The sequence below is a fragment of the Aotus nancymaae genome, unplaced genomic scaffold, assembly GCF_030222135.1.
Source record: "Aotus nancymaae isolate 86718 unplaced genomic scaffold, 86718_ANA_hifiasm-v0.15.2.pri h1tg000028l, whole genome shotgun sequence".
In the NCBI taxonomy this organism is placed as follows: Eukaryota; Metazoa; Chordata; class Mammalia; order Primates; family Aotidae; genus Aotus; species Aotus nancymaae.
The window spans coordinates 24,637,562-24,664,841 of NW_026988441.1; the positions used below are offsets into that span (position 1 = coordinate 24,637,562).

The window sequence follows — 27,280 nt, forward strand, 5'->3', positions numbered from 1 at the left end:
TCCACAAGTTTATCTATTTTCTCTAAATTTTCTATTTTGCAGGCATGTTCATAGAAGTCTTTGAGGATATATTTTTAAAATCTGTGCAGAATTAGATGTGATTTCGCATCTCTAGCATTTAAATAAATACAGAATAAAAGTTTTTAACGAAATTCAACATTCCTTCATAATAAATTTCTGAAAGTAGTAGGTATAGCAAAACAAACCTCAAGCCAATAAATGCCACATATAACCAAAAAAGTACAGCTAATAAAATACTAAACAGAAAAATATTGTAAGCTTTTACTATAAGAGCAAGAACAAGAAAAAATGCCCACTTTAAGTCTTATTAAACACAGTACTAAATATCCTAGAGAAATTAGAAAATCAAAGTACCCAGAGTAGAAAAAATGTTAAATTATTCCTGGATCTTTTATCCCTACACATAATCTTAAGTAAACAAAAGCCTAAGATATTACTAAACATTACTGGGAATAATAAAGCAATTTATCAAACTGGTAGAATACAAAAGCAACATCGAAGTGTTAGTAGCATTTCTATACAAGGACAACTATCTCAAAATGAAATTTAGGCCGGGCGCGGTGGCTCACGCCTGTAATCCCAGCATTTTGGGAGGCCGAGGTGGGTGGATCATGAGGTCAAGAGATAGAGACCATCCCAGCCAACATGGTGAAACCCCAACTCTACTAAACATACAAAAATTAGCTGCGTGTGTTGGTGTGCTCCTGTAATCCTAGCTACTCAGGAGGCTAAGGCAGGACAATTGCTTGAGCCTGGGAGGTGGAGGTTGCAGTGAGCTGAGATCGCACCATTGCACTTCAGCTTGGGCAACAGAGTGAGACTATTTCAAAAAAAAAAAAAAAAAAATTTTAAATTCATACACAATTGGAAAAATACCACCTTCATAAATCAACATTACTAATATTGTTAAATGTCTGTCTTATATAAAATGGTGTACAGATATGATACAACCTCTATCAAAATACCAGTGACATAATTAACAAATTTTTTTAAATAATCAAATTTATATGGTATCACAAAAGACCCTGAATAGACAAAGCAATCAAGCAGTAAAGCAATACAAAAAGTGAAGGTATCACTCTACCTGACTTTCAAATATACTACAAAGCTATAGTTAAAAAAATAAAAACAAAAAAACAGTATGGTACTTGAATAAAAAGACACACAGGCCAATAGAGAAGAAAAGGGAGACCAGAAATATACTGATACATTTAAAGTCAACCGATTTTAAATAAATGTGGCAATTTCTTAGGAAAAAGGCAATATTTTCAATAAATGGTGTTGAGAAGGAAATTTCATATCCACATGCAGATGAATGAGACTCTCAACTCACATCATATATAAAAATCAACACAAAATAAGATACTTAAATATAAGGTCTAAAACTCTGAAACCACTAGAAAAAACACACACTGAAAGCCCTTTAACATTGGTTGGGCAGTGACTTTTAAAATTTGACCTCAAATCCTAAAGAACACAATGAAAAAATAGATTATTTTAAATTAAAAAGCTGCTGCAGAGAATAGGATACAATCAACAGGATGAGACAACTAATGTGATAGGGATTAATATCAAAACTATACAGACCAGGCATGGTGGCACACACCTGTAATCCCAGCAGTTTGGGAGGCTGAGATGGATGAATCACAAGGTCAAGAATTCGAGACCATCCTGGCCAAAATGGTGAAACCCCATCTCTACTAAAAATACAAAAATTAGGCTGGGCATAGTGGCTCACGTCTGTAATCCAAGCACTTTGGAGGTCAAGGTGGGCAGATCACCTGAGGTTGGGAGTTCAAGACCAGCCTGACCAACATGGTGAAACCCCGTCTTTAAAAAATATATATACAAAAATTAGCTGAGTGTGGTGCGGCACACCTTTAGTCTCAGCTAATTGGGAAGCTGAGGCAAGAGAATCACTTGAACCCAGGAGGCAGAGGTTGCAATGAGCTGAGATTATCCAGCCTTACAAAAGAGCAAGACTCCGTGTCAAAAAAAAAAAAAAAAGAAAAGGCTATACAACAAACTCAAATGACTATAAAACAAACAACTATTAGGCCGGGCACCATGGCTCACGCCTGTAATCCACACACTTTGGAGGCCAAGGTGGGCGGATCACCTGAGGTCGAGAGTTCAAGATCAGCCTGACCAACATGGTGAAACCCCGTCTTTAAATTAAAAAATAAAAAATAGAATTAAAAAAAAAATGAGAAAAAGGCTTACATATTTTTCAAAAAAAAGACATACATGTGGCCAATGGATCATTCAAAAAATGGTCACTGTCTATTATCAGGAAAAGGCAAGCAAAAAAAAAAAAAACTAGGCGATATCACTTCTGTTAGAATGACACTAATTAAGAAGAAACAAGTATTGGTAGAAATGTGAATTTAAAAAATTGCTTGCACACTATTGGTTTGAGTGTATATTGATTTTATTTATGCTTGTATAAATTTTATAATGACCATAAAAATGATGGTGTAGTCAATAACAATTGTACATTTTAGAATAACTAAGACTGCAGAATTGAATTATTTGTAATGAAAAACATAAAAGCCAGAGGTTATAAGTACTTTATTTACCCTAATATGATTACTATAAATTGTATGACTGTATCAAAATATACTATATGGCATATATACACATATTATGTACACACAAAAACTAAGAAAAATAAATTTAAATGTAAAAGAAAAAAATTAACCTACAGGAACCATACATAACTTATTTGCCACTGGCAAAGAATACTAGAGATGTTAAAATGTTTTATCACATAAAAGTACAATTACTAAAATGACATACTAATTAATTTTGATTCAATTTTAAATTAAGGATGATTTTTTTTCTGATAATAATGCATTAGATGACCTGGTATTGAGTGCAGTGGCTCACACTTGTAAACCCAGCACTTTGGGAGGCCGAGGTGGGTAGATCACTTGAGGTCAGGAGTTCAAGGACAGCCTGACCAACATGATGAAACCTTGTCTTACTAAAACACAAAAATTAGCTGGACATGGTAATAGGCACCTGTAATCTCAGCTACTTGGGAGGCTGAGACAGGAGAATGACTTGAACTTGGGAAAAAAAGCAGCTTGCAAGATCATGCCACTGTAATCCAGCCTGGGCAACAGAATGAGATTCCCTCTCACAAACAAAACACAAAAAGGAATATTACTCAGAACGGCGACCTCATGCATCACCCAATAAGTTAACCACAAAGAGGCTTTCTACTTAGCTTTTCATCTTGCATCTTACATTTTTCTTTACAAACAGCTCTCGGCATGGAACATCTTACATTTTAATGTCCATACTTGCCCATAAGAGATGTCATAAATAATAACCACCTAACAAAGTCTCCCAAATCGTTGGAGCAGCAAGAATTGATCACATGCTTTTATATGTGAATACAATAGAAATGAAGAAACAGCATGAAGTAATTTAAACTTGAACTCCCATCATTTTTTAGTTTCCAAACTATATATATAGATATCTATCTATCTATCTATCTCTCTCTATATATATATATATATTTTTTTTTTCCTTGAGACAGAGTCTCACTCTGTCACGCGGGCTGCAGTGCAGTTGCAAAATTTCAGCTCACTGCAACCTCCACCTCCCAGGTTGAAGTGATTATCATGTCTCAGCCTCCAAAGCAGCTGGAACTACATGTGTGCACCACCAAGCCCAGGTAATTTTTGTATTACTTTTTAGCAGAGGTGGGGTTTTACCATGTTGGCCACACTGGTCTTTCACTCTTGACCTCAAGTGATCTGCCCACCTCAGCATCCTAAAGTATTGGCCTTACAGATGTGAGCCACTGTGTCTGGCCCAAAAAAATGTATAGTTCCAAAAAAGAAAAGAAAAAAGTATACTAAATATAACTCTTCAAATATATATATATATATATATATTTTTTTTTTAGATGGACTCTGTCACCCAGGCTGGAGTGCAGTGGCACGGCCTTGGCTCACTGCAACCTCTGCCTCCTGGGTTCAAGCGATTCTCCTGTCTCAGCCTCCTGAGCAGCTGGGATTACAGGTACCTGCCACCACACCCAACTAATTTTTGTAGTTTTTAGTAGATACATTTTCACCATCTTGGCCAGACTGGTCTTGAACTTCTGACCTTGAGATCCACATGCCTTGGCCACCCAAAGTGTTGGAATTACAGGTGTGAGCCTTGGAGCCTGATCAAGATCTAGTTCTTTTAAAGTTATATACAAATAAGTTTTCTACCAACTTTATTTTTGGATTTTGTACTATACTCAGCACTTTTAGTCTAATGTCTGATGTTTTAGAGACAGATATTTCTACTGTGAATTCCCTGATACTTACCTGAACTTAATATTGGATTTTTTGTAATATTTACTGTATCCACAAAAATATATTTTAGTATAAACTCTCTGGTGTTTTACAATCTGTAGTTTTTGAAAAAATATTCTTCCAAATTATATAAATTCCCTGATGTTAAACAAAGTTGGAAAAACTGCCTCAGGGGTTTCCTTTAGTACCAAATGTGAACAACAAAATCTGTGATACAAGTAAAAGTACTACAACCCCCTTTATATTTGTAATGTTTGTCTTCAGAATAAATATTCTTCTGCACTTTAAGGGCTTATATTTCTGAAAGATCTTTTAAGACTAATTGTATTTTTAATGCTTTTATTTAGCATAAACTCTCTGATGTTGAATGTGGGCAGATATTAATGACTTTCACACTTCCTTTCTTCTTTTTTTTAGATAGAGTCTCTCCCTGTAGTCCAAGCTGGAGTGCAGTAGTGCAATCTTGGCTAAGTGCAAGGTGTGCCTCCTGGATTCAAGTGATTCTCCTGCCTCGGCCTTCAGAGTAGCCGGGATTACAGATGCCTGCCACCATGCCTGGCTAATTTATTTGCATTTTTATTAAAGACAGGTTTTTGCCATGTTGACCAGGCTGGTTTTGAACTCCTGACCTCAAGTGATCTTCCCATTTCAGCCTCCCAAAGTGCTCAGATTTCAGGCATGGCCTACACTTTCTTTATATTTGAACATTTGTTCTCAAGTATAAATGCTTTCCTGTGTAATAAGATGTAAGCATTGGTTAAATATTTTGCCACATTGTTCACACTAGTTTTCTCCAGTCAGGTGTGACAGCCATTTAAAAGCATTAACACATTCTTCACATTTCTAGGATTTCTCATCGGTATGATTGCTTTTATACTTAGACAAGTTTGAGGTGTTGCCAAAAGCATTGTCACATCTTCCTGGTTTGTAGTTTCTCTAGGATAAATTATCTCATGTCTGTTAAGAATTGAGGATCTGTTAGAGGCTTTCCCACATTCTTCACGTGTAGGGTTTCTTTCCAGTACGCATTGTCTTATATGTAGTAAACCTCAAGGACTACTTAAAGGCATTTGACACTTCTAGGGATTCCCTCCAGTATGAATTACCTTATGTTTACTAAGAATTGAGGAACAGTTAAAAAGTTTGCCACCTTCATCACATTTCTAGGGTTTTCCTTCCAATATGAATTCTCTTATGATAAGTAAGGGTTGATGACCGGTTAAAGGCTTTGCCACATTCTTTACATTTGTAGGGTTCCTCTTCAGTGCGAATTACCTTATGTCTAGTAAGAAGTGAGGACTTTTTAAAGACTTTGCCAAATTCTTTACATTTGGAGGGGTTTATGATATCTCTTATGTTCACTAAGGCTTGAGGGCCAGGTGTAGGCTTTGCCACATTTTTCACATTTGTAGGGTTTCTCTCCAGCATGAATTATCTTATGTTTACTAAAAATTGAGACTTGATTAAAAGTTCTGCCACATTCTTCACATTTGTAGGGTTTCTCTCCAGTATGAATTGTCTTATGATTAGAAAGGCTTGAGGACCAGTTAAAGGCTCTGCCACATTCTTCACATTTGTAGGGTTTCTCTCCAGTATGAATTCTCTTATGATGAGTAAGGGTTAAGGACCGGTTAAAAGCTTTGCCACATTCTTCACATTTGTAGGGTTTCTCTTCAGTATGAATTATCTTATGTCTAGTAAGAAGTGAGGACTTTTTAAAGGCTTTGCCACATTCTTCACATACGTAGGGGTACACTCCAGTATGAATTCTCCTATGTTCACTAAGGCTTGAGGCCCAGGAGAAAGCTTTACCACATTCTTTACATTTGTAGGGTTTCTCTCCAGTATGAATTAGCTTATGTTTAGTAAAAATTCCAAATCGAATAAAAGTTTTGCCACATTCTTCACATTTGTAGGGTCTCTCTCCAGTATGAATTATCTTATGATTAGAAAGGCCTGAGAACCAGGTGAAAGCTTCGCCACATTCTTCACATTTGTAGGGTTTCTCTCCAGTATGAATTCTTTTATGTTCCATAAGGTTTGAGGACCAGGTGAACACTTTGCCACATTCTTCACATTTGTAGGGTTTCTCTCCAGTATGAATTATCTTATGATTAGAAAGGCTTGAGAACCAGAAGAAGGCTTCGCCACATTCTTCACATTTGTAGGGTTTCTCTCCAGTATGAATTCTTTTATGTTTCATAAGGTTTGAGGAGCAGGTGAACACGTTGCCACATTCTTCACATTTGTAGGGTTTCTCCCCAGCATGAATTATCTTATGTTTAGTAAAACTTGAGAATTGATTAAAAGCTTTGCCACATTCTTCACATTTGTAGGGTTTCTCTCCAGTATGAATTGTCTCATGATTAGAAAGGCTTGAGGACCAGCTAAAGGCTTTGTCACATTCTTTATATTTGTAGTTCTTCTCTTCAGCATGAATTTTCTTATGTTTAGTAAGAGTTGAGGATCGTCTAAAAGCTTTGCCACATTCTTCACATTTGTAGGGTTTCTCTCCAGTATGAATTATCTTATGCTTAGTAAGGCTTGAGGACCAGCTAAAGGCTTTGCCACATTCTTCACATTTGTAGGGTTTTTCTCCAGTATGAATTACCTTATGTTTAGTAAGGGTTGAGGACTGATTAAAAGCTTTGCCACATTCTTCACATTTGTAAGGTTTCTCTCCAGCATAAATTCTCTTATGTTCAGTAAGTCTTGAGGACCAGTTGAAGGCTTTGCCACATTTTTCACGTTTGTAGGCTTTCTTTCCAGTATGAATTCTCTTATGATAAGTAAGCACTGAGGACCAATTAAAGGTTTTGCCACATTCTTCACATTTGAAGAAATTCTCTCTAGTATCAATTCTTTTATGTTGAGATAGGTGTGAAAGCATGCAAAATGATCTGTCATATTCTTTACATTTTAAAAGTTTCTTTCCAGTATGCCTTATCTTATGTCTGTTTGAATTCGAAAATTTATGGAAGACTTTGGCATATTTATCACATTGAAATACTTTGCTCTGTGCAGTTGTCAAACTCTGGTTAAGATTATTATAACCTTTTTTGTGAACTTTAGACTCATCCGCATTGGTGCAACAAATTTTTAACTGCAAATTCTCATGTCCGCATTTTCCATGTCTTCTCAATATCACTTTTTGAAAAGAATCTTCTATGCCCTGCTCTGGCCCAAGGTCTTGAGCAAAATAAGAACATACAACTGAAAAGAAATAAAAATAACAAATTAGTCCACTTATTAGACTCAGATAAATATATTTTACCAATCTAACCAATAAAATTATTCAATCCACAAAAATGAGATGACATTGCAATATACCACAGACCCTAAGTACTTCAGAGATATGTAAATGTTATAAAAACATACATACCGGCTGGGCATGGTGGCTCACATCTGTAATCCCAGCACATTGGGAGACCAAGGTGGTCAGATCACCTGAGGTCAGGAGTTTGAGACCAGCTTGACCAACATGGAGAACCCCTGTCTCTACTAAAAATACAAAATTAGCCAGGTGTGGTGGCACATGCCTGTAATCCCAGCTACTCAGGAGGCTGAGGCAGGAGAATCAATTGCTTAAACCTGGGAGGAGGTTGTTGTAAGCCAAGATCGTGCCATTGCATTCCAGCCTGGGCAACAAGAGCAAAACTCTGTCGCCACCACAAAAAAAAAAAAAAAAAAAAAGCATACAAACCAAAATACGTATGTAGATAATTAGATAATTTATGAGTTAAGTGTGTGCAGGGCCTAAACTGAGTTCAATGCAAAAATCCACAGAGAGAAAATAAAAAGGTTCTTACATTTACCCAACACAACACTTTCTGCTTCCTAATTACATAGTTTCTTTAGAAGTAAGTTGTCAACTTCTGATTTCTTTTCATAAAAGATGAGAAAAATACAACTTAATTTCTGGCTTCGACGAGCCTTTTCACACTGTTTCTGTCTCCAATGACATAAAGTGCTGAAAGAAATGGTAATATACTTTGAAATGAGAGTTTGAGTCTGGTAAGACCAAAGATCTTGGGCAAAATAAAAACATGTAACTGAAAAGAAATAAAATAACAAACTAAGCCACTGCAGAAGAGCATTGCAGTGCTACAGAGAGAGAACAGGTGTCATAAGTGATTACTTACTTTTCAGAAGAAACATAAATAATCTCCTTTAGCTAGAAGTAAACACAAAATTTCAGACAGGACAAACCTGAAGATGATATTCAAGAGACTCCCACAATCTCCAGCCAAGACCACAGTTTTCTGACTATGCCAGGACAAAGCTACATTGTAAATTTTGTGACAGGTAGCCTTTTTAAATGTCCAAACCTGAAACAGTACAATCTATACAAAATAGTGCAATATAATCTCATCAAAAATACTATAAAATTTTCAGAAATAAATCATTAAAAATGTATATACTAATTTCAAAAATTGAATAATAATGATTGAAACAGGAAAACAGACGACTATTGAAAATCAGAAAAATGATAAAACAAAAATATTTAAATTGTGGTGGTAAAAAATACAAAAAGAAATAACAATTCTAAAATTAAGAAAAAATGATGTAAACATGAAAAAGCTCAAAAGCAAATTAGGATACATGTAAGACATTGGTAACAAAAACACATTTATAATCGCAATTTCTTTTTTTTTTTTTTGAGATGAGTCTCCCTCTGTTGCCTAGGCTGGAGTGCAGTGGCATGATCTTGGCTCACTGCAACCTCTGCCTCCCATGTTCAAGCAATTCTCCTGCCTCAGCCTCCCAGGTAGCTGGGACTACAGGCCCCCGCCACCATGACTGGCTAATTTTTGTATTTTTTTTCGTAGAGATGGGGTTTCACCATATTGACCAGGCTGGTATTGAACTCCTGACCTTGTGATCCATCTGCCTCGGCCACCCAAAGTGCTTGGATTACAGGCGTGAGCCACTGTACCTGGCCCTATAATCACAATTTCAATAGTTACAGACAAAAAGAGATACTTAAGAGCTGAAAGATAAAAGTGATGTGTCATTTGCAAATATAGTCTTATGAGATAACCAGTGAATTGTTAACAAAAAATCTGCAGGCCAGAAGAGAACTATGTGATATAGTCAAAGTCAAAAATAATAATAATAATAATAATAATAATAATACCATCAGCAAATCTATCCTGCCTAAAATAAAAAATAAATAAAACTTACAAAATAACCAAATTCGTAAGAAGTATATTGGCATTGCATATGTCCCTTCATAGGAAAGATGCTGAAAGCAGTTCTTTTTTTGAGACGGAGTTTCGCTCTTGTTACCCAGGCTGGAGTGCAATGGCACAATCTCGGCTCACTGCAACCTCCATCTTCTGGGTTCAGGCAATTCTCCTGTCTCAGCCTCCTGAGTAGCTGGGATTACAGGCACGCGCCACCATGCCCAGCTAATTTTTTGTATTTTTAGTAGAGACGGGGTTTCACCATGTTGACCAGGATGGTCTCGATCTCTTGACCTCGTGATCCACCCGCCTCGGCCTCCCAAAGTGCTGGGATTACAGGTGTGAGCCACCACGCCCAGCCTTGAAAGCAGTTCTTACCACTGAAAATAACATGATTCAAGAAAACAACACCTAATCATATAAAAATACATTATTTTCTAGAAAACAAATGCACATACAAAAAATTGAATTTCTAGCATTATTCAAATGGTGCAGAAAAAATTTTTAATTATTCTTTAACATTTGAGAGATAAAAGCATAGGAATTATTATAAACACCTGTTAATCACTATACAACATAAATAAATACCCTTAGCAACATCAATGACAAATTTAAGGGCAGATGTAATAAGGAAGAATTTTTTTGTCCAACTGAAGTTAAAATTTTACCAGATTAAAATATGTTTTTGTATTTTTAAAGGTTTCACATAATCTCCAAAGTACTACCCCCCCACCAAAAAAATTGTATAGATATGCAAAAGAAAAATAAGAAAGTAAAAGCATATCAATACAAAAATCAAAAAGAAAACAAAGGAAGCCAGGAAGAGAAAATGAGGGACAAAGATGTAAGAATCAAATAGAATAGGTAATAAAATAAAAGTAAGTCCTCCTCTTTCAGGAAATTATTTAAATATATAGAAAATTACCTTTTTTTTTTTTTTTTTTTTTTGAGATTGAGTCTCTCTGTTGCCAGGCTGGAATACAGTGGCACTATTGTGGCTCACTGCAACATACACCTCCCGAGTTGAAGCAATTCTCCTGCCTCAGCCTCTCGAATAGCTGGGACTACAAGCATGCACCACCATGCCCAGCTAATGTTTGTATTTATAGTAGAGATAAGGTTTCACCATGTTGGCCAGGATGGTCTCAATCTCTTGACCTCATGATCCGCCCACCTTAGCATCTCAAACTGCTGAGATTAAAGGTATGAGCTACCATGCCCAGCCTAGAAAATTAACTTTCAGATTAACATATATGCTTTTAATAGATTAAAATTTGTTTTTCTTTTTTGAGACAGAGTGTCGCTCTTGTTGCCCAGAATAGAGTGCAACGGTGCTATCTCAGCTCACTGCAACCTCTACCTCCAGGGTTCAAGCAATTCTCCTGCCTCAGACTCCCAAGTAGCTGGGATTACTGGCATCTGCCACCACACCCAGCTAATTTTTGTATTTTTAGTAGAGATCGGATTTCGCAATGTTGGCCAGGCTGGTCTGGAACCCCTGAACTCAGGTGATCCACTCACCTCAGCCTCCCAAAGTGCTGAAATTACAGGCATGAGTGACCACACCCAGTCTATTAGAAAACTTTAAATATCAAGATCCAACTCGCCTTTCTACAAGAGTCAGTTGATCGTGGGGCGCGGTGGCTCATGCCTGTAATCCCAGCACTTTGGGAGGCAGAGGTGGGTGGATCACGAGGTCAAGAGATCGAGACCATCCTGGTCAACATGGTGAAACCCCGTCTCTACTAAAAACACAAAAAATTAGCTGGGCATGGTGGTGCGTGCCTATAATCCCAGCTATTCAGGAGGCTGAGGCAGGAGAATTGCTTGAACCCAGGAGGCGGAGGTTGCGGTGGACCAAGATCGCGCCATTGCACTCCAGCCTGGGTAACAAGAACGAAACTCCGTCTCAAAAAAAAAAAAAAGAATCAGTTGAGGTCTAATGATAAAAAAAAAAAAGACTCAAAGTAGCAAGATGGAAGTAGACATTTTATGCAAGTATTAATCAAATGAGAGCAGAAGAGCTCAAAATAATATTACACAAGCTAAATCTTAAGTCAAAAACTCATATTTTATAAAACGCACTTGACATTGAAACTCCAAAGAGACAAAGAAAGATATCAAAAAATAATAGATTCATTAACTAGGAACCTATGATAAATTTGTATATACATACGTGTGTAGATATGTGTGTGTGTGTGTGTGTGTGTGTCTCACATTAGGATTACAAATATATAAAGCAAATATTGACAGAATAGAAGAAACACATAGAGAGCAACATAATTACAGTAGGATTTTTTTTTTTTTTTTTTTTTGAGATACAGTCTCACTCTGTTGCCCAGGCTGGAGTGCAGTGGCATGATCTCGGCTCACTGCAACCTCTGCCTAGTGGGTTCAAGCGATTCTTCTGCCTCAGCCTCTCGAATAACTGAGATTACAGGCGCCAGCCACCACACCTGGCTAACTTTTTGTATTTTTTAGTAGAGATGTGGTTTCACCATGTTGGCCAGGCTGGTCTCAAACTCCTGACCTCAGGTGATCCACATGCCTCAGCCTCCCATAGTGCTAGGATTACAGGCATGAGCCACCATGCCCTGCCAGTAGGATATTATTATACCAAACTTTCTGTAATAAAAATCAAATAAAACAGCATATTAGTAAGAAAACAGACTACTTGAAGGTGGTATAAAACAACTATTTCTAAGAGAGGTATAGAGAACACTCAACATCGGGATACACACCCTCCTCAATAGCTCATACATTTTTCTTGATAGGCCACCTCTTAAGCCAAAAAAGAAGTCTTATCACATTTTAAAAAGCTGAAATGTTATGAATTATTTTTTATGAGTAAACTGGAAGGAGAGTATACAACAATAGGAAAAAAAACTGGAAAAAAAATATAAGAATTTAACAAAACACTCGCTCATGCTCTTATGCAAAGGCTGTAATAGTTAATATTGTAAAGATATTCATCCTGCTCAATGTAATCTACAGATTTAATAACATGTTTTTCCAGCCGGGCATGGTGGCTCACCCCTGTAATCCCAGCAATTTGGGTGGCTGAGGCAAGTGGAGATCACCTGAGGTCAGGAGTTCAAGACCAGCCTGGCCAACATGGTGAAATCCCATCTCTACTACAAATACAAAAAAGTTATCACAGCATAATGGCACACACCTGTAATCCCAGTGTGTGCCATTATGCTCTTGGGAGGCTGAGGCAAGAGAATTGCTTGAACCAGGGAGGCGGGGTTGCAGTGAGCCAAGATCATGCCATTACACTCCAGCCTCGGTGACAAGAGTGACACTCAGTCTCAAAATAAATAAATAAATAAAAATAACGCTTTTTTCAAATTTCTCATTGCATTTTTGAAGAAATAGAAACAGCAACCTCAAAAGTACATAATCTCAAAAGACAATAAAGTACCCAAGAAACTCAGAAAAAGAAAAAAGGAAAAATGTTGCAGGCTTAAAGTATCTGATTTCAAAACACATTACAAAGCTACAGAATTAAAACAATCTGATATGAGTATAAGAATAAAAAGTAGCAACTACTATATAAATTTTAACTTATATTGTCATAGGTGGAATCATTTACATATCAATCATTATTACTGTAAGCTAATAGGTAAAGGCAATGCAAATTTCTGTCACCAAATCATTCAGTAAATATAAACTGAAATATTAAAATACTGAAATATCACTCGGTTTTCAAAAAGCAGAAAATACATTAACAACTATAAAGATAAATCTTCATGACATTATGCAAAATGAAATGAGTCAACCACAAAAAGAAAAAGAATGTATGTGATAAATAGATATATAAAGCAGTTATACTCTTAGAAGAAAAAATAAAAGGTGCCCTATTTGCTTATCCCAACAGCAAGAAAATTTATCAGTCATCCACGACAAAAATGTCTTAATGAGAGAACCAGGCATCATGGTTAACACATGTAATGACAGCTACATGGTACAGTAAGGTTGGAGAATTGCTTAAGCCAAAATTTTAAGACCAGCCTGGGTTATGTAGCAAGACCCCATCTCAAAAATAAGTGCCTTTATTAAGACAGCTGTGAGATGCAGGGAGGGAGTTGTAAAACTCTGCTAAAGCTCAAGATTGAAAAGCATACTTTTCAGAAGGCAGGCTTTCATTCAGGTGGCAAACTACAGGACCCCTGTTCTTAGCTACAGACCAAAAAATGTCCCACCCAATTTGGTCTCACTGAGAACTTTGAACTTACTCTATAATCATCCCAATCTCCTCCCAGCCACAGTCTGTGAGAGGTCTTGCTCTTTCAGAAGCTTGAAGAGAGACACTCATTTATAGCCATGCTGGCAGGCCTGCAGACCTTGGTTCTTAATGTGGTGGCTCATGCCTGTAATCCAAGCACTTTGGGAGACTGAGGCAGGTAGATGATGAGGTCAAGAGATTGAGACCATCCTGGCCAACATGGTGAAACCCCATCTATATTATAAATACAAAATTTGTGGGTGGGGAGGTGGGGAGAGTTAGCTTGGGGAGAAATGCCAGATATAGGTGAAGGGGAGGAAGGAAGCAAATCACACTGCCACGTGTGTACCTATGCAACAATTTTGCATGTTTTTCACATGTACCCCAAAACCTAAAATACAAAAATAAAAAAATAAAAAATTAAAAAAAAATAAATAAATACAAAATTTAGCTGGGCATGGTGGCGTGTGCCAGTAGTTCCCGCTACTCGGGAGGCTGAGGCAGGAGAATTGCTTGATCCCAGGAGGTGGAGGTTGCAGTGAGCCAAGATTGTATGACTGCACTCCATCCTGGTAACAGAGTGAGAATCCATTAAAAAAAAAAAAAAAAACTTTTCAAACTAATAAATACACTAAAAACACTCAGTAAAGTAGCAAAATATAAAATTAGCATACAAGTTACAATTCCATACACTTAAAACAAACTATCTGATAAAATAAATTAAACAATCTTATTTACAATAGCACTAAAATAATAAATTTTTGAGAACAAATTTAACCAAGGAGGTCAAAAATCTTTCAAATGAAAGATTTATCAATGAAAAATAATTAAGAGAACACAAATAAATTTAAATGTATTTTACATCTATCGATTCAAAAAATAAATGTTAAAGTGCCATATTGTCCAACATGATCTCAAACTGTATTTCAAGACTATATAGTAATAAAAACAGGATGAAATGTGCAGAAAAACAACAACAAACAAAAAACACATTGGAAGAGAAACCACTACTCTCACACATTTCAGAACTTTAAAAAATAGTTTAACATGGAGTATCTCAGAAATTTTAAAAGCATAAGACAGAAAATGCTCCAATGTGAGAGTAAAATTTAAAAAAAAATAAAAATTAGACTTTCCAGAAACTGTTTCCTTGGGAACAAAGTTTCCCAAATTACTTTAAGGACTGGCTTTCTCCTTGACTTTGGACTGCTCATCCTTGTTGTCTGCTGTATTCACTCTCACCTACCTGGGGGTTTGGCCACCATCTCATGTCTCTTCATAATCCAGGGCACTTTTCCTTGCTCCAGACAGGTGATCAGGTCTGGCTTAGAGACAGCAATACCTGTTTTATTAAAAATGAGTAACAAGCATCTTGCTTATATTCTCCAATTACCAACTTAGTAATGTGCTCAATAAACAGGATGTAATAGAATATTCTAATACATTTATCCCAATATACTAATTTATAACAGAAATTTCTAAATATTTAGGAAATATTTTAATTTTGTAAGTTCTTAATTTCATCACCTGGTACTACTGAATTAAAAATTGGTGGTGGTAATTAGATTTTAAGGTGTGAGCAACAATATTTTATCCCAGTAAACTTTTGAAATTACCACTAATCTAAAGTGAAGGACACAGATCAGCTCAAGAATGTGGTAAGTTTAGGTCACAATGAAACATCCTGAAGAAATTGTTTTCTACATGGAAAAATCCCTATGATTTTCTTGAAAACAGAAATCTGGGGGCCGGGCGCGGTGGCTCACACCTGTAATCCCAGCACTTTGGGAGGCCGAGGCGGGTGGATCACGAGGTCAAGAGATCGAGACCATCCTGGTCAACATGGTGAAACCCCGTCTCTACTAAAAATACAAAAAATTAGCTGGGCATGGTGGCACGTGCCTGTAATCCCAGCTGCTCAGGAGGCTGAGGCAGGAGAATTGCCTGAACCCAGGAGGCGGAGGTTGCGGTGAGCTGAGATCGCGCCATTGCACTCCAGCCTGGGTAACAAGAGCGAAACTCCGTCTCAAAAAAAAAGAAAACAGAAATCTGAAAGCATAAATTACCAAAAAAAAAAAAAAATTCTACAAAAGAGAAATGAAACCAATAGGGTATACTAGAAGTTGCGTATTAAAGTTATTCTCACCCAGAAAGACCAGGTTTCTGTAGTTCTCTAACATCACATTCCTATATAAATTCTGCTGTGCCGTGTCCAGGCATTGCCACTCCTCCAGAGAGAATTCTATGGCCACATCCTTAAATGTTAATGGTTCCTGAAAAACACACACAAACACACATATTTACCAAGTGGTCATGGGCAGAATTTTTAATTTGACTCAAGGTAAAATGACAGAGTAAAGAGAACTGGTTCAGTCACTCTTATAAGTGACTGAAATTATTCAATAAAATAATTTTCAACACAGAAATATTCTCTAATGTATTCTCTAACTCTGAAAAAAAAAAAGAGTGGTATAAGACCCATAACATCAGTGTATATATGGTATTTTTCTGCATAATAAAATATAAAATTGAGGGCATAAACACTAACATGTACAATTTTGAGTGCTATATTTACATCATACAGAATTAGTTGTGTATATTTTTCAGACGGAAAAGACATAGTTGTGTATATTATTTGGATAAAATACACCTGTTGAGTTAGAAGCTATCACTAAAATTTTAAAGTATACAGTACAATAAACTGGAGATCTTGTTAATTCAAGTTTTTGTCTTTTAGTTTTGTTTTGTTTTTTGTTTTCAGAAGATCTGGGATAAAGTCTAAGTTGCTGAATTTCTAACCAGCTCATCGGTATGCCAATGTTTTTGGCCCAAAAAGACTATTTTGTCAAACATCCTGTAATTGAATGAGTCTGTGTTTTTTGTTTTTTCTGGCCTGTAAACAAAGATGAGAGCCTTCATTTTCTGAAAAAAGATAAATGCAAAGGAAACCTAAGAAAGAAGGGTAGCTGCCAGATTAAATGTGATGGTTTATTCACATCACTGCATAAGATACTTAATGATGAAGAGAAAAATAATTAATTCTATAGTGAAAAAAATCTGTCAGAGAGCTTATCAACCAAGTGATTCATTAACATCAAATGCACTAGAACAAAATTTTTATGATGTGCTGATGCGCCCAGAAGGACAAGCATTACTTCTGAGATATTGCCCTCCCAAAAGTAAATTATAATCTAAATTTAACCATAAAGAAACATCAGTTTTATGGAAAGTTCAGATCTCTCCCATGTTCTGTAATTTTTAATGGTAATTTTAAATAGTCTTTCTTTAGCACCCTAGAGAGCAGGTATCTTCTTATAATTTTTTAGAACTTTCTGGGTAATAAATACCATACTGCTTCAATGAGCATTTTTTTTTAATCCTGTACTGCATAGACATAATAAAGAACACAGATGAAACTACAACATTACATGTTCTCTATCTTCACTAAAAACTCCAGGTTTTTCCCAGTAGTAATTTTGAGTATCCACACCTTCCCATGTTCAACAGCCACAAAGAGAACATTTTTAATATTGCAGATTATAAATTCATGGTGAGATTTCTGCATGGCATATAAGAAGCCATAATGTAGAGAAGGCTCTGGTATACAGAAAAAAATATTTTTCAGAGACTTTGACTATCGTTAAGAATTTTTTTTTGTTTTTATTTTTATTTATATTCATTAAGAATTTTTAAAAGTAGTTAAGACCAAAAAAAAAGTAGTTAAGACAAACTTATTAGGAAGGAAAAACACAGGTAGAGAAGTAAAGGTTTGCAAGTACTAAACTGAAGGCATTTCAGGAGGCAGAGTGAAGACAGATCTTGATCTGAGACATGTTTAGCTGGAGGGAAAAAAAGCCATTGTTTTCCTCTTTCTCCTCCTTTTCTAGGATCCTTTCTCAGATAAAATTATCTGGACAAATTACACCTGCATCTTGAGAATATGCCTTTAAAGGTGTGAGCACCACAGATCTACCTGCTGTCATCACAGCCACAGGCAGAAGAACCAAGACAGAAAAACTCCATCCATTTCCATCCTTTATAGCAGAAGAGATTCAGAAACAATGAGCTGCTCCATAGAGATAAAAATGTTTCTCTATTTTTGTCTTCAGGAGCCATCCCCGACATAGACACCAGTAATTTCTGCTACAGTAATGGAAATATGGGCCACACTGTCCTGTCCCTACCAAATCCAAACAGAACAGGTTCTTGGACCACCCTTTAATGCAAAGAGGGAACATAACGCTCACGAATGTATTCTGAATTCCTCATACTTGATTCTGGCCTCACAGAGTCACACAAGGCACTTAATTAAAACAACATAGATGCTTCCACCCACAACAATAAACAAAATCCATGGCAAGGACACTAGTAAAGAGAGTTCTGCAAAACAGCCAGGTGCTACTAATTAGAACCAAGGCTGATAAACTCTTAACTAAGCATTTCCTCTCAAGCTTATAAATCACCTGGTAATTTTGGCCGCACTCTCTGAAATGTAATTCTGCAGGTATGGAAAGGGTCCATAAATGGGTCTTTTAAACAAGTGCCCTGTCGATAATGATGTTGCTCCCGCTGGGCTTATCAGCATTAGTTAGAGAAATGAGGCACAACACAGAGTCCCTTACACTCAGCACTCTTGTCACAACGCAAATACTTCTGGTACAAAGGAAGACAATCATCCTTCATCGAAAAGTATTACATTCAATCCAAGCACTTTGGAGGCCAAGGTGGGCGGATCACCTGAGGTCGGGTGTTCAAGCCCAGCCTAACCAACATGGTGAAACCCCGTCTTATAAAAAAAATAAAAATAAAATATTACATTCTTTGCTGACTAAAGTTTATGGAGAAAACAGAAAGCAGCAATTTCTGAGTAAGTCTGCATTTAAAAACAACATATGCACATGTACTAAAGCAATGTTTATTAAGCAGGTACTATGTGTTCAATAGGATGTTACAGAGCACTGTAATAGCACGTTATGTGATTTAATATTAATACCCTGTGGGATGATAGTAAGTGTTCAATAATTCCAAGGCTTTAAAGACTCCAGCATTTTTATTTCTGTTTATTTGTCATTAATTTTTTTCAAAAACATGGATAAAGGCTGGGTGCGGTGGCTCACGCCTGTAATCCCAGCACTTTGGGAGGCTGAGGCAGGTGGATCACGAGTTTAAGAGATCGAGACCATCCTGGTCAACATGGTGAAACCCCGTCTCTATTAAAAATACAAAAAATTAGCTGGGCATGGTGGCGCATGCCTGTAATCCCAGCTACTCGGGAGGCTGAGGCAGGAGAATTGCCTGAACTCAGGAGGCGGAGGTTGCGGTGAGCCGAGATCGCGCCATTGCACTCCAGCCCGGGTAACAAGAGCGAAACTCCGTCTCAAGAAAAAAAAAATGCATAAAATAAAAGCTAAATATAGACAGATGAAAGAGATACAGAAGAAAAGTTTAATGCAATTTAGATAAATTTATATTTACTTTCTTGTGACTTGTGAATCAATTACTAGACCTTAGGGTACAAAACAAGTTGTTAAATGGAATGTCTCTGCAAGCACTGATTTTAATAAAAAATTTAAGAAGTAAAATCCTATAATACATACTTTATGTTTTCCATTTATCTGCTTTTGGGTTTCAAAAAATGTTGAGCACCAGCTCTAAGAAAGCAACAGGATTCATGACCCAAAACTCTGATCTCTTCTAATCAGTTCTGTGAGGCAAGACTCCAGGCTAGAGCCAGACATAAATAAGGTCTCTAGAAAGGTTAAATATGAAAAAGCCTGGGCCAGGGTGTAGAGCCAGTGTAGAATTCTGTTCTCTATGCCACTGGGGGATACTTTCAGGGTTGTTTTGTTTTGTTTTGTTTTTGAGATACAGTTTCATTCTTGTTGCCTAGGCTGGAGTGCAATGGCACAATCTCAGCTGACCGCAACTTCCACCTCCTGGGTTCAAGCGATTCTCCTGCCTCAGCCTCCTGAGTAGCTGGGATTATAGCCATGCACACCACACTCCGCTAATTTTATATTTTTTAGTAGAGACGGGGTTTATTCATGTTGGTCAGGCTGGTCTTGAATGCCCGACCTCAGGTGATCCGCCTACCTTGGCCTCCCAAAGTGCTGGGATTATAGGCATGAGCCACCACACCCGGTCTTCAGTTCTTTTTTTTTAAGCTTATTTAATAGGAACTTAAATTTGAGTTTCTACACATTTTTTTTAGCTTGAACCTGGGTGGGGGAGGTTGCAGGGTTGCAGTGAGCCAAGATTGTGCCACTACACTCCAGACTGGGTGACACAGCCAGACTCCATCACAAACTGTGTGTGTGTGTGTGTGTGTGTGTGTGTTTTAAGAAAACATTTTTTTTTCAATTTTTTGGTTAACTAACATCTAAATATATTTTGAGTTTTGTTTTAATTTTTTTTTTTTTAAAGATGGGGTTTCACCATATTGGTCAGGCTGGTCTTCAACTCCCCACCTCAGGTGATCTGCCCACCTTGGTCTCCAAAGTGCTTGGATTACAGGCGTGAGCCACCATGCCCAGCCATATTTTGTTTTCTATATCATATAACAAAAGTATTCTGGTCAGACATGGTGGCTCGTGCTTATAATCCCAGCATTTTGGGAGATCAAAACATGAAGACTGTTTAAACCTAGGAATTCAAGACCAGCCTGGGCAACATGGCAAAAACCCATATCCACAAAAAATACAAAACTTAGCTTAGCATGGTGGCCTGTACCTGTAGTACCAGCTATTCAGGAGCTAAAGTAGTAGGATTGCCTGACCCCAGGAGGTTGTAGCTGCAGTGAGCCCTGATCAAGCCATTGCACTCCATTCTGGATGACAGAGTGAGACCCTTTCTAAAAAAAATTAATTAATAATAAAGTTAAAGCATATAAACTTAAACTTACGGGGGTTTGGGGTTTTTTTTAAATTATTATTTCAATAGTTTGGGGGTACAGAAAGTTCTTTTGTGGTAATTTCTGAGATTTTGGTGTACCCACCTCCCAAGCACTGTACACCGTACTTAATGTATAGTCTTTTATTCCTTTCCCTTTCTCCCAACCTTTCTGCTGAGTGCCTAGAGTTCATTATATAATTATTTTTTATTTTATTTATTTTTATTTATAAAGACGGGGTTTCACCATGTTAGCCAGACTGGTCTTGAACTGCTGACCTCAGGTGATCCACCCGCCTCGGCCTCCCAAAGTGCTGGGATTACAGGTGTGAGCCACCGCACCGGCCTGCATTCTATAATTCTTTGCCTTTGCATCCTCATGGCTTAGCTCACACTTGTAAATGAGAACATACAATACTTGGGTTTTTCTTTTTTTTTTTTTTTGAGATGGAATTTTGCTCGCCACCCAGGCTGGAATGCAATGGTGTGATCTCGGCTCACTGCAACCTCCTTCTCCCAGGTTCAGGTGATTCTCCTGCCTCAGCCTCTCGAGTTGCTGGGACTACCAGCACCCATCACCATGCCCAGTTAATTTTTGTATTTTTAATAGAGATAGGGTTTCACCAAGTTGGCTAGGCTGGTCTCAAACTCCTGACCTCAGGTGATCTGCCCATCTCAGCCTCCTAAAGTGCTGGGATTACAGACATGAGCCACCATGCCGGGCCTATTTTTTTTATGTTTTAATTATGGTCTTTTTTGTTAGTTTGTATATGAGATGGAGTCTCGATCTGTCACCCAAACTGGAGTGCAATGGCATGATTATAGCTCACTGCAGCCTTGACCATTTGGGCTTAAGCTATTCTCTTACCTCAGCCTTTTGAGTAGCTTAGGACAACAGGCAGATGCCACCATGTTCAGCTAATTTATCTTTATTACTATTATTTGTAGAGATGAGGTCTTACTAGGTAGCCCAGCCTGATCTTAAATTACTGGGCTCAAGTAATCCTCCCACATCGGCCTCCAAAAGTGATGGGATTATAGGCATGAGCCGTCAACATCAAGGCTGAGGTTTTATTTTTTACATTGAAATATAAAAAACAGCATTGAGGTCCATTAATATAATCCAAGGAAAGGCTGTGGGCATAATAGCTCACGCCTGTAATCTCAGAACTTTGAGAGGCCGAGGCAGGCAGATCACCTGAGGTCGTGAGCTCGAGACCAACCTGACCAACATGAAGAAATCCTGTCTCTACTAAAAATATAAAATTAGCCGGGCATGGTGATGCATGCCTGTAATTTCAGCTATTCCGGAGGCTGATGCAGGAGAATCACTTGAACCTGGGAGGTATAGGTTGTGGTGAGCTGAGATGGCGCCATTGCACTCCAGCCTGGGAAACAAGAGCAAAACGGAAACCAAAGTACAACTAAAGACTTCACTGTTCAGTTTATACACTGAACTGCTTTCTTTTGCAGTGCGAGCACTTCAGCCTGTAAATATTTGATAATTACCTTGAATAATCAGTTTTCTGTCAAAGAAACTACTCAGTATCTTTTAGTCTTTATCATTCTGTATTGCTAAATGTAATCCTATTTTTGTGCTCCACTTTTGTGTGTTTTTAAAATGAGCTTTGATCTAAACAATTCTGTGTCTACTTGAAAAGACTAAAAATAGTCGGCTGGGCGCAGTGGCTCACGCCTGTCCAAGCACTTTGGAGGCCAAGGCGGGCGGATCACCTGAGGCCGGAAGTTCAAGACCAGCCTGACCAACATGGTGAAACCCTGTCTTTAAAAAAGAAAAGACTAGCCGGGAGCGGTGGCTCACACCTGTAATCACAGCACTTTGGGAGGTGGAGGCGGGTGGATCACGAGGTCAAGAGATCGAGATCATCCTGGTCAACATGGTGAAACCCCGTCTCTACTAAAAATACAAAAAATTAGCTGGGCATGGTGGCGCATGCCTGTAATCCCAGCTAGTCAAGAGGCTGAGGCAGGAGAATTGCCTGAACCCAGGAGGCGGAGGTTGCAGTGAGCCAAGATTGCACCATTGCACTCCAGCCTGGGTAACAAGAGCGAAACTCCGTCTCAACAAAAAAAAAAAAAAAAAAGAAAAAAAAGAAGACTAAACATAAAAATAAAAAAACTTTGCCAAAGCAAAAACAAAGCATTGAATCTGAGGTCTTAGATAATGACAACCCTAAATAAAAAATAATGACAAAAGGTTTATTTTAGCTGTTAACATAATTTACGTATATTTCAAAGTAACAAAGATGAATGCACGTATCATCTAAATGCTTTAAGAAAAGTGAGATGAGCAAATACCTTCCCTTATTTCAAGGTAGAAGAATAAAGCCTTTCATTTCTAATTTATATGTTTTTCTACAACAGCCAGGTTTTCTGGACATGTTCTTGAATTCTTGGACGTCTGAATTTCAGTAGACATTGGAATCAGGCATCTAAGGAGTAGCCTTGGGCACACTGTGTACTCGGAAGATGTTTATGTGAAAAAGCAGAAAAGAGAAATGTGCTATAAAAAAAAAAATCCATGGGGTATAACTCAATCAAGACAGTTGCAAGTGGGCAAAAAAAAAAAAAAAAAAAAAAAGAGAAAGAAAAAAAGAAAGAAAAAAAATCCATGAGTACAGCCTGACCAACATGGAGAAACCCCATCTCTACTAAAAATACAAAATTAGCCGAGAGTGGTAGTACATGCCTGGAATCCCAACTACTCAGGAGGCTGAGGCTGGAGAATTGCTTGAACCTAGGAAGCAGAGGCTGCATTGAGCCAAGATCCCGCCACTGCACTCCAGCCTGGGAAACAAGAGCAAAACTCCATCTCAAAAAAAAAAAAAAAAGAAAATTATTCAACAAAATTTAACATTCTTTATATCAAAAGCCCTCAACCAATTAGGCATCGAAAAAATACATACTTCAAAATAATGAATTATCTATGACAAACCCACAGCCAACATACTGAATGGACACAAGCTGGAAGCATTTCTCATCAAAAAAATGGCACAAGGAAAGATGTCTTCTCTCACCACTCCTATTCAAGATAGGATTGTAAGTGCTGGCCAGAGCAATCAGATGAGGGAAAAAAAAAAAAAGGCATCCAAACAGGAAGAGAGGATGCCAAACTTTCTTTTTTTGCAGACAACATGATTCTATATATATCTAGAAGACTATAGTCATGGCGGAAAAGCTCTTTAAATTGATAAACAACCGCGGAAGTCTCAGGATACAAAATAAATGTACAAAAATCAGTAGCATCCATGTACATCAACAATACCGGAACTAAAAGCCAAATCAAAAATAAAATCTCATTTACACCTACCACAAAAAAATAAAATATCTAGGAATACAGCTAACCAGAGAGGTGAAAGATCTCTATAACAAAAATTAAAACAAAACAAAACAAAAAAACATCGCTTAAATAAGTCAGAGATGACAAACAAATGTAAAATCATTTTATGCTCATAAATAGGAAAGATCAATATTAAAATGGGCATACTGCCCAAAAAAATCTACAGATCGAATACCATTTCTATCAAACTACCAAAAATATTCTTTTTTTTTTTTTACCCCCCTGCCTTATTTTTTTTATTTTTATTTATTTATTATTTTTTTTAGAAATGGGGTTTTACCATACTGGTCAGACTGGTCTCAAACTCCTGACCTCAGATGATCCACCCGCCTCTGCCTCCCAAAGTGCTGGGATTACAGGCGTGAGCCACCGCGCCCGGCCTAATTTTCACTATTTTTAATTTCACTTTTTTTCTGCTCACTTAGAATCCAAGGGGCAGAAATTATTTCTGTGTTTTTTACCAGCTTCTGATTGGCTTAACTGCAGTGTGTCTCTAAGAAATGGAAGCTGGGTTGGGTGAAGCCAATCTTAATGTCTTTGAAAAAGAATGACAAAAGGAGACTTCTCTCAGCCCTGGGTCAGCCACCTTCTTAAGAGGCTATAACTCAGGTTTTGCTATTTATTAAAAAAATTAAAAATGACCAGGAGCTGATATCCACCAGCTACTCCAGCAGATACAGCCATGATGGGTATCTTTTTTTTTTTTTTTGAGACCCAGTAGCCAGATGTAGCTACTGATTACAAAAGACAGGATCTACACTGGCTACTGAGCCCATGATGGGTATCTTGATTTATCCCCAGACAGTACTGAAGCCCAGGACCAAGAATAAAACTAAAGGGTGGTTGAAGACATCTCACCTCATAGTTTCCAAAGGGAAACCTTAACCCAAAAACATTCTGATAAGATCTGTGTGCCTGCCAGGTGCAGTGGCTCACGCCTGTAATCTCAGCACTTTGGGAGGCTAAGGCAGGCGGATCAGGAGGTCAGGAGATCGAGACCATCCTGGCTAACACGGTAAAATCCTGTCTCCACTAAAAGTACAAAAAAAAAAAGAAATTAGCCGGGCATGGTGGCATGCACCTGTAGGAGAACCGCTTAAACATGAGAGGCAGAGGTTGCAGTGAGCCAAGATCAGATGGTGCCACTGCACTCCAGCCAGGGAAGCAGAGTGAGATTCAGTCTCAAAAAAAAAAAAAAAAAAAAAATCTCTGGGCCTGTAGAAGATAAAGCCAAAACAGGAACAATTTTGTTTTTTACACTACAGCGTCAGGAAATTATATTTTGCTTTCTTCTCATGGAAAGTATTTACAAATAGCAAACAAATCTTTTAAAAGTGCCATCCAATGCTTCGTCAAAAAATAATTACTTAGGCCTGTGCAGTGGCTAACACCTGTAATTCCAGCACTTTGGGAGCCTGAAGCAGGCAGATCACCTGAGGTCAGAAGTTTGAGACCAGCCTGACAAACATAGAGAAACCTCATCTCTACTAAAAATACAAAATTAGCCAGGCATGGTGGCACAAGCCTGCAATCCCAGCTACTTGGGAGGCTAAGGCAGGAGAATCACTTTAACCCGGGAGGCAGAGGTTGCAATGAGCCGAAATCACGCCCCTGCACTCCAGCCTGGGCAACAGAGTAAAACTCCTTCTCAAAAAAAAAAAAGAAAGAAAGAAAGAAAAAAAGAGAGTGGAAAATTAGTCTCCTGTGTGTAAGGCCGGTGCCTCCTTGGGAGCCGAGTGGACACGCCCCCCCTCTCTGCGCCTAAAAACTACGTCATCATTCTGAGCACATTGCTCAGCATTTACCCTCTCCACGCGGACTCCTCCTTTCCCATTTCCGCATTCCAATCTCAGCCTGCACTCGCCAGAAATTTTGAAAAAGCCCGCCAAGAACCTGCCCTATAGTAGCCCCCCGCACGTTCTTGGCCAGCCCCTCGTCGGTGCTCACTCCCTTTATACCCAATGGAAATGCCCCCGCTTTGTTCACCTAGCCCGTCTCCAGTCTTTTAATAACCAATAGAACTACCTCGTCTTTGTCGCCCCCGTAGTCAATCAGCTACCTCTATTCCCTATAAAACCCCACGCCGCAAGAAGAGAAGCGCGACTTCTCTGGCCCCTTCCCGGACCATAGAACCTCTCCCGGGAGCCGAATAAATTGGCTTTTAATTTCCTCACTCCGGTCTCTGTTTCCTCATTGAACTCGGCGAGAAGTCTAACACTGTGGAGTGTGAAAATAATTAAGTGGCAGGCAACTACGCAGCTCTAGTTCCTGGATTTCTACTTTTTTTTTTTTTTTTGAGACGGAGTTTCGCTCGTTACCCAGGCTGGAGTGCAACGGCGCGATCTCGGCTCACCGCAACCTCCGCCTCCTGGGTTCAAGCAATTCTTCTGCCTCAGCCTCCAGAGTAGCTGGGATTACAGGCACACGCCACCATGCCCAGCTAATTTTTCTTAGAATACCACCCAGCCACCTGCAAACTTTCTATATAACCCCCACAGTCTGTAAGCCAAGCTGCTGCCATCACTGCCTGTGGTGAGGCAGCCAGCCTGGCAGGTTGAAATAAACTTGCTAAACCTGATCCTGGGTCTGCTTCTCCATCCTTTCGGACAACCTCACAGGACGACTAGCTACCTCACAGGACGACAAACCATAGCTGGGTACGCTACAATTTTTTAATTACTATTTGATTAAATTCTTTAATATTTTTGCGGTGACTTCTCTACATGTTTAATAGGAGAAAAGAAGGACTCAGAACCCCACAGACCAAAGCTCTTCCCATTCATGAACCCGCAACACAAGTCAGGATTCTCCTGTGTCGACCCTTCCGTGGTCCCTGCACAATCTAGGAGAGACAGGGCGCTGCGGGAGCAAAGCTGCCCAGAGACGGCTCCAGGCAAGGGCACAGTCACTGCGCAGGTAAGAGACAGGAAGCCCGGGGCCCGGCTGTGAGCGCAGCCGCCATCTTATGGCTGAAGGGGGCTGAGGCCAAGCTAGGAGAGAACTCCGGACGCACATGGTGGAGCCCCCCTCAGAGAGGCCCGAGTCCCGCCACAGCCACTTCCCACCGGTTCCAACCAGCCCCTTCCCCTCTCTCGGGATCGGACCCGGCACTCTCACCATTTCTAGGCTTCCAGGGGGTCCTGGCGTCATAGCTGTGGATCTCCCAATACCTGCAGGTCACAATGCCACAGAGGCTGGACCTCTACAAGCAGAAGACACAGGGCAGGAAAGACGAGACGTTCAGCTCCCGCGGCTTCTAGAGACAGAGGCCGCGCCA

The 27,280-nt window shown here is 38.6% G+C and overlaps 1 protein-coding gene across 1 annotated transcript; it reads right to left on the reverse strand.

Moving 5' to 3' along the window:
* Positions 1–2,577: 2,577 nt before the first annotated feature.
* On the reverse strand, positions 2,578–27,280 carry LOC105726296 (zinc finger protein 676-like). The gene is given in 5 exon segments (XM_021676489.2): positions 2,578–5,682; positions 5,684–7,553; positions 15,001–15,096; positions 15,901–16,027; positions 27,121–27,280. Coding segments are annotated over 5 exon segments (2,313 nt in total). The 5' UTR covers positions 27,154–27,280; the 3' UTR covers positions 2,578–5,495.